The sequence below is a fragment of the Acanthochromis polyacanthus genome, chromosome 20 (genome assembly GCF_021347895.1).
Source record: "Acanthochromis polyacanthus isolate Apoly-LR-REF ecotype Palm Island chromosome 20, KAUST_Apoly_ChrSc, whole genome shotgun sequence".
NCBI lineage: Eukaryota > Metazoa > Chordata > Actinopteri > Pomacentridae > Acanthochromis > Acanthochromis polyacanthus.
In genome coordinates, this window is record NC_067132.1 from 29,833,218 (window position 1) to 29,843,073 (window position 9,856).

Below are 9,856 nucleotides of genomic sequence, written 5' to 3' on the forward strand. Positions count from 1 at the left end.
TCCCTTCAAATTGAGTTCAAAAAGCACAAGCTGCAGCATATAGAGTCTAATAAGGAAACAACATTAAAAAAATGTCAAATTTTACACACAACCTGAAAATAATGAGAAAATTTGAAGAGTTAACAAAATTTAAAAACAGAAATATTTGCCTAAAATAGTTCAAATTCTTTTTCTAGGTCTTCCTTCAAACTGCAGCAGATCAGTGTCAATATAATAATATGAGCCACTGGATTAGAATTTGAAATGATTAATTTGAATAATGGTACCCAGGAACTGAATTTGAATCACATAATTTGAAATGAAATTTATTTGGTTTTAATTTTAATTCAGTTTCTCTATAATTGCAGTAGAAGCTCACTAAAAAAATGAATTGAGTCATTATGATATGAATTTAAATTATTCAACTAAAATATTGTATTAAAACAAAAGCAATTTGATTCAATTTTTTTCAACTGAATTTATTTGGTTGAAATTAAATTTTACACTAATGAAAAATTTGGTTCAACTTTTTGGTGACTTTGAATCATTTTTATTTGGATTTAAGCTGCTCAACTTGAATAATTGTACTGAAAACTGAAGTTTAAATTTTTTTTTTTTGGTGGAAAACAAATTCAATTTCTTTGAAATTGTATTTGAAGCTCATTCAAAATTAATTTTAAATTTGCTCATTTTGAATCATTTATAGTTGAATTTAAATTGATCAATTTGAAGTTGAATCACATTTCTTTTCAACTTCAATTCTAATTTTGCTGAATTTGAATCATTTATGTTTGAAATTGAATTGTTCAGCTTTTGTAAAAACTAAATTTAAATCGCACAATTTGAAATTTAATTCAGTTTCTCTGAATTTGTATTTGAAGCCCATGGACAATTCACTTCAGATTAATTTCATGTTAAATTTGAATCACTTATAGTTGATTTTTAATCCCTCAGCTTGATTAATTGCACTAAGAACTGCACTGCAATCACATAATGAGATTTTTAAAATGTCTTATCTGTCATAATATACAAGATTTATTAGAAATAATTTATTCAGTGATCGCAAGAAAAATTAAATTAAATTAAATTCTGACAATTTTTCAGTGTTTTTACAGTTTCTGGCTCTAATAAACGGTATAATTTGTCATTTTTAAAAATATATCATGACTTTTAAACCCTGTGGTAGATTTAAAAAAGTGAACTATTATCAGTATTAACTACAAGAATCTGGATCCACTGACATCCTGCTCCCTGTTAGGAAGTATTTCTAAATAGAAGTTAATGACTCTAGAGTTTAAAATCTGTTGAAGTCGAAGCTCTAATAATTGTTTTAATGTGTGTTTGTCCACGCCTCAGGGAGGGTAAGAAGTACCGGGTTTACGTGGTGACGCCGCTGCTGCCGGGCTTTGAAGGCGACATCAACACCGGAGGAGGCAGCGCCATCCAGGCCGTGATGCACTTCAACTACAGGTGTGTTTGAACAGGAAGTACACCACCGACACGCCTTTACGCTTTAAAACCGGCCGGTATGTTTGTTATCTGACCTGAATTCTGGAGTCAACACTCGGCCCTGGCAGTGCAAACACAGCGACACACAAAGGCTAGCATTATGAGGACCTGACGCTCTGCTGCTTCGTCCCTGCAGGACCATGAACCGAGGAGACCACTCCATCATCTCCCAGCTCAAGAGGGAAAGTAAGTCCCAGCTGACGGCAGCAAAAGCAGCTGCTTAAATGACAAAAAGCAGGTTAAATAGAGTTTCTTTAGACCATGAATATGTAGTATGGTGTCTGTGAAGTTTTAGCTTGATTTATCAAATACTTTGCGAGATAATTTACTTTTAAAAACTGCCAGTTGACGCACTTTCAGCACATTTTTTCTCATTTTAGGCTGTTTGAACCACAATATCTTGATAATATTAAAGATAAAAATCTAAAATTTCATTAGATCTCATCATGTCAACCTATTTATTTTTAACTTCGAATGACTTTCCTCCAAAATTAACAATAATACAACTTTTCTAAAGTCATTAAGCGTCACAGAAGGCTTTGTCATGGTGCCCCTTAGCTGCTTAAAATTGTCAGAATTTTATGCTATGTTTGAACAACAATATCTCAGGAACTATCAAAGATAAAAACCAGAAATTTTATAGGCTTTTGTGACTTGAAATGTAAGGATTTTCTTTAAAAAATGAAGTGGTTGATTCATTTATTTACAATATTCAGAACGTCATTAAGCGTCACAGAAGTCTGTCATGGTGCCTCTTAGCTAGCTAAGGGCGTCAAAACTTTGTATTTGAACAACAATATCCCAGGAACTATGAAAGACAAAAACCTGAACATTTCTCTGTTATTTCTCATTATGTCAATGATTTTATTTATTTATCTTTTAACTTGGAATTACAACTTTCAAATGTCATTAAACGTCACAGAAGTCTTTGTCATGGTGCCCCTTAGCTTGCTGAACTCTAATTTACTCAAACTGAAAAGAAAATCAGTAAAATAACTGTTAAAAAATCATTTGCTGCCTTTAAATCCTGAATACGCATTTTTTTTTTACAAATAACTGCGACTGTATGTAAAATTATTCTATTTTTGTTGATTTAAATACAGTAGAAATCATGTAAATTCACAGTCCAACATTGTAAAAGAACAAATTAGTTAATTATTAATTCATTATTATTATCTGTAATATTAACAATCCAGGGAAGAAGATGTAAAATAACAGAAAATCACTGAAACAATTACAGGTAAACACGTGAGAATAAAAAACTGCACTCCGGCATCAGTTATTTTCACATTGCTGCTTTTTTTTATTGTTTGTTCCTTTAATTTCTAATCAGATCTGCAGATTATTGTGATTCTCTGTGGTTTTCTTAACAAAAAGTTCTACGAAACATGTAATTTATTGGACTAAATAACCTGTAAAGCTGTCAAACACACCCTCAGTTGGCACTAAATTCCTCGTATGCACTTTAAATTCTCCAGCTCAGAGTCAAAGGGTGACTGCAGCCGTGTGGTTTCTGTGTTTTTTTTCCAGTGGGTGACCAGTGGATGAACTACATCTCCATCGCCGGTCTGAGAACTCACGCCGAGCTGGAGGGGAAGCTGGTCACGGAGCTCATCTACGTCCACAGCAAGATGCTCATCGCCGACGACAACACCGTCATCATCGGTAAAAAGCAGAGCTGCTGCAGAAATCAGATTTAAAAAGTCTGGAAATGAAGGAGAAGATTTAGTTTGATCTGAGCTAAAAATACATCGACTCCTCCTGGGATGGAGAGCAAACCACCAGATGTCTTTTTGGTTTCTGCAAATGGGGTCACTTTCATGTTTCTTTTAGTAGAAATTAATATTTCTCAGACGTTTCCAGGTCGTTAACAATCAACAATTTGAGACTAAAGCACATGAGAAATAAAAACGTTGGAAAAATAGTAAAAATGAAACCAGTTAAATGATCTTATCTGATATTATTACTGAATTATTGAGAAAAATATTAATTTTAATGTTAAATGTAACGAAGAAAGGGGTGGGAGGAGGATGGCAAAATGGTAACTAATCTGTATTTTTACAAATCGAAAATTTGTTTTATGTTTTTCTTTATGTTTGACCGTGAATTTGCATTTTTTATTCTATGAAAGCAGAAACGCCAAAACTAAAGCTGCTCCTCCAACATGAAGCTGAACTCACAAAAAGAGGCTAAACTCAAGGCAAAAAAATCCTCGGTGCATTTCTGTTTCCAAAATAACCAAACTGTTCTTCCTAATGAGCCAAAAATTGTCTGAAATACCTGAAACTTAACCAAACAAGGACAAAATCTTGCCCATATTTGTCACAATCTGTCCAAAATGATTACAAAAACGTCCAAAATGCCTCAAAGCGTTTCTAAAAGTACTTGAAACTTTCCCAAAATTACCCAAACATTGTTTAAAAACCTGTTACATGAGTCGAAATTCACTAAAATGACACAACAATGTGCAAATATCTGATATTATTACTGAATTATTGAGAAAAATATTAATTTTAATGTTAAATGTAACGAAGAAAGGGGTGAGAGGAGGATGACAAAATGGTGACTAATCTGTATTTTTACAAATATAAAAATTGTTTTATATTTTTCTTTATGTTTGACCATTAATTTACATTTTTTTATTCTTTGAAAGAAACGCCAAAACAAAAGCTGCTCCTCCAACATGAAGCTGAACTCACAAAAAGAGGAAGAAAAATAGGAGAAGCCGTCTAGATTTAACGAGACAGAACAAAGACAGACTTCTTCCTCCTTATCGGTCTGATCAGCTGTTTCCTCTCTGGTTGAAAACCTGAGCTGCAGCGCCTCCTGCTGGTGGGTTCTCTGCTCTGATCTGCTCTGCTTTTCTACCGCCGCAGGTTCGGCCAACATCAACGACCGCAGCATGCTGGGGAAACGAGACAGCGAGGTGGCCGTGATCGTGGAGGACTCGGAGACGGTCGCCTCGGTGATGGACGGACAGCGGTACCAGGCGGGAAGATACGCCCTGCAGCTCCGCCTCGAATGCTTCAAGTACCGAAACATCCTGGTTTTTATCTGTTTTATCAGAGCTGATGTGTCAGAAAAGCAGTTTAAAGAAGATCAGGGCCATATTTATTCATATAATCATTTCAGTTGGATATTAGGGAAAATGTTGACTTTTTATCCATTAATTGATAATTTAAAAATAAATTATTTCAAGCCTTTTTTAATTTGAATGATTTTGGCTTACAGCTCATGAAAATCATGTCTCGACAACTTTAAAGGCTTTAAATGGTTCACTTTACATGTAGGTAATGAGACGAGAATATATAAAGTTTTCACTTTTGAAAGGAAAATGACACAAAGAGATGCTAAAATGACAAAAAAACAACAAAAAATGCACAAAAATATGCTATAACGACACAAGAATGACACAAAAACACACAAAGCTGACACAAAAAGATGCTAAAATGACACAAAAAGGTGCTAAAATGACACGAAAAGACACAAAAGGACACACAAAAGATGCTAAAATGACACAAGATCCTAAAATGACACTAAAAGGGGCTAGAATGACACAAAGAGGTGCTAAAATGGCACGAAAAGGCACAAAAGGACACAAGAAGATGCTAAAATGACACAACAAGATCCTAAAATGACACAAAAAGGGGCTAAAATGACACAAAGAGGTGCTAAAATGGCACGAAAAGGCACAAAAGGACACAAGAAGATGCTAAAATGACACAAAAAGATGCTAAAAGGGCACAAAAAGGTGCTTAAAGGACAAAAAAGATGCTAAAATGACACAAAAAGATGCTAAAAGGGCACAAAAAGGTGCTTAAAGGACAAAAAAAAGATGCTAAAATGACACAAAAAGATGCTAAAAGGGCACAAAAAGGTGCTTAAAGGACAAAAAAGATGCTAAAATTAAATAAAAAGATGCTAAAGGGGCACAAAAAAGGTGCTTAAAGGACAAAAAAGATGCTAAAATTAAATAAAAAGATGCTAAAATTAAATAAAAAGATGCTAAAGGGGCACAAAAAGGTGCTTAAAGGACAAAAAAGATGCTAAAATTAAATAAAAAGATGCTAAAATTAAATAAAAAGATGCTAAAGGGGCACAAAAAGGTGCTTAAAGGACAAAAAAAGATGCTAAAATTAAATAAAAAGATGCTAAAATTAAATAAAAAGATGCTAAAGGGGCACAAAAAGGTGCTTAAAGGACACAAAAAGGTGCTTAAAGGACAAAAAACATGCTAAAAGGGCACAAAAAGGTGCTTAAAGGGCACAAAAGGGTGCTTAAAGGACAAAAAAGATGCTAAAATTAAATAAAAAGATGCTAAAATTAAATAAAAAGATGCTAAAGGGGCACAAAAAAGGTGCTTAAAGGGCACAAAAGGGTGCTTAAAGGACAAAAAAGATGCTAAAATGACACAAAATGGTGCTAAAATGAAATTTTGAGTTTTGCCATTTGCAGCCAAATGTTGTGCTAGGTTTGTACTATCTACTGTTGAGTTCAAGATTAATAATGCCAATTTGACAAATCAGTGGGTTAATTTAATATAATTTTCCTGTTCTGAATCGTAGCATCTGTTTCCCCTACATAAGTAGCTTTGTCTCTGTCTCTGTCCAGGATGATCCTCGGCGCTAACACCGATCCCTCCATCGATGTTTCCGATCCCATCAGCGATCAGTTCTACAAGGAGGTCTGGATGGCCACCTGCGCTCGCAACGCCACCATCTACCAGAAGGTCAGGCAGTTTCCACACCGTCCAAAAATTCAGGCTTTTACTCGCTTTTTATTTCCTTCTTTTGTTTATTATCTTTTTATATTAGCTGGTGATGCGTTTATTAGCTTTATCACTTCATGTTTGGGTTCAGAACCAGTTCTTGACACCAGACCCTGTTCTTTTTCTCGTCTTCTTCAGGTTTTCCGCTGTCTGCCGTCCAGCGACGTCCGGAACATCCTGGAGCTGGAGGGCTACCTGGCCAAGGCGGGCCTGGACAAAGACGACCCGGCCCGGGCTCACGAGGAACTGAAGAAGATCCGGGGCTTCCTGGTCCAGTTTCCTCTGCAGTTCCTCAGCGAGCAGAACCTGCTGCCCCCCATCGGCTCCAAGGAGGCCATGGTGCCGATGGAGGTCTGGACCTGAGGAGGACGGGAACACTCGGGTGGATGAATCTGACACCCTTCTGGAGGTCTGAGCTGCTGGGCAGAACTTCACGGCTAACGTTAGCGTTGTATTCCTATCCTAAAACAATTAGCTACGAGGCTCTCAGTCACATGCTAACCAGGAAGTTTGAGGTTTTTTGCCCTGAGTTTAGACTCCATTCAAAACCTTTTTCCGACATCAGAATTTCTTTCAGTAGGACGCTAATGAGTAATTGCTATTTATAAAATAGTTGTTATTAAATAAACAGATGAAGCAGAAGATGAGGGATGACAGGAACCATGTTGTAGATTACATGTAGTACCGATTTGCACCACCAGGTGGAGCAACCAGTTACAGATTTTTGCAGATTTTAAAAATGGGTATGGAGGGACATGATTAGCTTAGCTTAGCATAAATTGTGGAAGCGTCTGGAAACAGCTAACATGGCCCTCTCAAGGCTCAAATGTATAGCAACCAGAGCTAAAGCTAATTACTAATCTTTACGGAATCGTAAAAATCTGTGCTAAGTTAGCGCTAACCTAATTTAGCGCTAAGCTAGGTTTATTAGGTCTTTTGCACCATGTTTCCTGGCTGGTAGTGAAACTGTGAAGATTTTCTACATCTAAAATGATCTTAAAACAGTTTAAAAAGCACAACTAGAGTTTAATATCCTTTCAGGTGCAGGTTCAGATGGAGCTCTAAAGAGATTAAAAGAAAAATATCCTAAAATCTCCTAGTTCTGTTTGCCGATTTACCTCCAGAAGGGCGTCGACTGGGACTTGAACACACGAGAGGATTAAAAACTGGCTTAAATTTACAAAAACAACAAACATGGAGACGCCTTCCCTCCTGTAAACACAGGGCTGAAATCCACGGTGTGTGACAATCTGGGCGTCACGTTTACAAAAAGAAGGAAGTAAATAAAAGTGAAGCCATCGAGATCCTCCGGCCTCCAACAACACTATGCAACGACCGAGGCCGGCGAACGCAGCTCCTCTGGGAAAAGACACTAAATGAATGAAAGCAGAGACGAGGACGAAGGGCAGCATCGATTCTTTTCTTTCTTTTTCTCTCTCACACCTTTGCTGTTAATATTTATGTCAACCAGGAAATCCCAAGTGCCAAAGACGACATTCCTCATACTGTGGATTCTACATTAAAACCTTAAGTGACCTGTTTTTATACTCTGGCGTTGTGTTTGTGGTCCACAGTGGGGCTTCGTCTCACAGCTTCCTCTAATTTCCTGGAAAAATAACTGGGCTGAAACTAGCCGCTTAGCCTTTAGATGATTTATAATGTGCAAATGTAATGTTTTCTCCAGGAAACTATGAGGAAATTCATGTGAAGCTCTTTTTTTTGGACTACATAACCGTCAGACTCATGCATGATGTGTTTATTATAATGCTGCGTTTGATATAATGTCAGAAAATGGAAATTCTTGCAGCTAGCAGACAACATTAGTGCAAAAGCTGCATGGGGGGGGATATTTTTGGCCACTAGGGAGCAGCAGAACAAGCAGAAATATACAACATATTTACTCTGTTTTTGGTCTCCACCATCTCCAGAGCGAAAGAAATGGCTATTCAGCTGCTATAAGCAGCTAGTTGTTATGTTTACATCTGTTGGTTTTCCCCTACTTTGTTCCTACAAAATCAGGTTTTGATCTCTAGGGCGCAACAGAACAAGCAGCAAATGCAGCTTTTCAGGCGTTTGCTCCATTTTTGGTCTCCACCATCTTTGGGGCAAAATATTTGTCTCTTCAGTGACTAAATGTTCCATGAGTGAAGGTTTACTAGCTAGTTCCTAACATTACGTCTGGTTGTTTACCAAAGATTGTTTCTGCAAAGTTTGTTTTTGGCCTCTCGGGGGCAGCAGAACAAAAAGAAAACACAACATCTACCATCTTTTAGCACCATTTTTGGTCTCCACCATCTCTGGAGCAAATATTCGAGTGTTCTTCTGCTGTAACGAGCTAGTTGCTAACTTTATGACGATTGTTTCTGCATACTTAGTTTTGGCCTCTAGGTGGCAGCAGAACAAGCAGAAAATGCAACATACGACATGTTTTTGCTCTGTGTTTGGTCTCCACCATCTCCAGAGCAAAGTATTTGTCTCGTCAGTGCCTAAATGTTCCACTAGTAAAGGTTTACTGGCTAGATGCTAACTTTGCGTCTGTTGGTTTACCACAGATTGTTTCTGTAAAACTTTTTTTGGCCTGTTTTTCCAGGCTTAGGCAGCTATTATCCGAGGAAAAGCCTTAAAAATTTACTCAGACGATTTGTAGCAGCATTTAGCTCCTAAACAGCCAGATGTTTTCTTTGGGAGGTGGTGGAGACCAAAAACGGAGCTAAAAGAGAGTAAATATTGGATTTAAAGTCATCGGTTAACACAAAAACTCGATTTGTCTTTGTGGCTAGTGTTGCTCTGTGTCTGTTTACGGTGTAAAAACTCAACTCTAAGTTTTGTTTTGAAAATAATATGAGAATTTTGAGTTTGCGGCTTGTTTCTGCTGCCAAAAAAATGAAATATTATAGCAAAAGTTAGGATCATTTCACTTCATTTTTCTGACATTTATGAAGCGCAGCATCGATATTCGTTGTGTCTTCCTGATTGGTAGGTTTATTATCTGCATGGCGCCGTTTTGTGCTGTGAACTTTACCTGAAAACACTTAAAATCGACTCAACGGTCTGCAGCTCGTTGCCATTTCCAGAGAAAAGCATGAACCCTGTTTCCTCCAAAGCCATTACTGATGTAAACGGTGTGCCTGTCTGCCACATGAACCTGAAACTTACTGTTAATATTTATAGAAAATGGGACCTTAATGTGCTTTTTTCCTCTTTATTCGTCCTCTCTACCTCCCGGTGTTTCTACCTCCTGCTCCGGAGCTTCTCAGCCGTCATTTTCTTGCAGCTTCGCCTGAAATTAACAAAAAAAAGCAGTGCAGAAGTGATAAAAAATGACACTTCTGCACAATATCAGACAGTTTAGACATTAGAACGATGAAAAGCTGAATTGAAATGAACCAGAAATGTGGATTCGGTTCAGATGTTCCCTCGTTTTCTTTAAATCTGGGCCGAAAACGCTGATTTTTCTGTCCTGTCTCCTCTCTGTTGGAAATGAAAATGCACTATTTTGCACAGATTGTCGTTTTTCTTGACCTTAAAAATCGATCTGCAGTACGCGTCGTGTTGCTTTTGTGAAACGATGGATTAAATAAATGGCATATTAACAAGTTA

The 9,856-nt window shown here is 37.0% G+C and overlaps 1 protein-coding gene across 4 annotated transcripts in view; it reads left to right on the forward strand.

Annotated features, from left to right (window-relative positions):
* pld1b (phospholipase D1b) overlaps window positions 1-9,856 on the forward strand; it is a 46,827-nt gene extending 36,971 nt beyond the window's left edge. For all 4 annotated transcript variants that reach the window (XM_022204588.2, XM_051940115.1, XM_051940116.1 and 1 more), the window contains 6 exons: window positions 1,336-1,449; window positions 1,625-1,674; window positions 3,019-3,153; window positions 4,365-4,518; window positions 6,100-6,217; window positions 6,395-9,856. In XM_022204588.2, coding sequence (XP_022060280.1) covers window positions 1,336-1,449; window positions 1,625-1,674; window positions 3,019-3,153; window positions 4,365-4,518; window positions 6,100-6,217; window positions 6,395-6,619 — 796 coding nt within the window. In that variant the 3' untranslated portion in view covers window positions 6,620-9,856. The remainder of the gene's footprint in view (window positions 1-1,335; window positions 1,450-1,624; window positions 1,675-3,018; window positions 3,154-4,364; window positions 4,519-6,099; window positions 6,218-6,394) is intronic.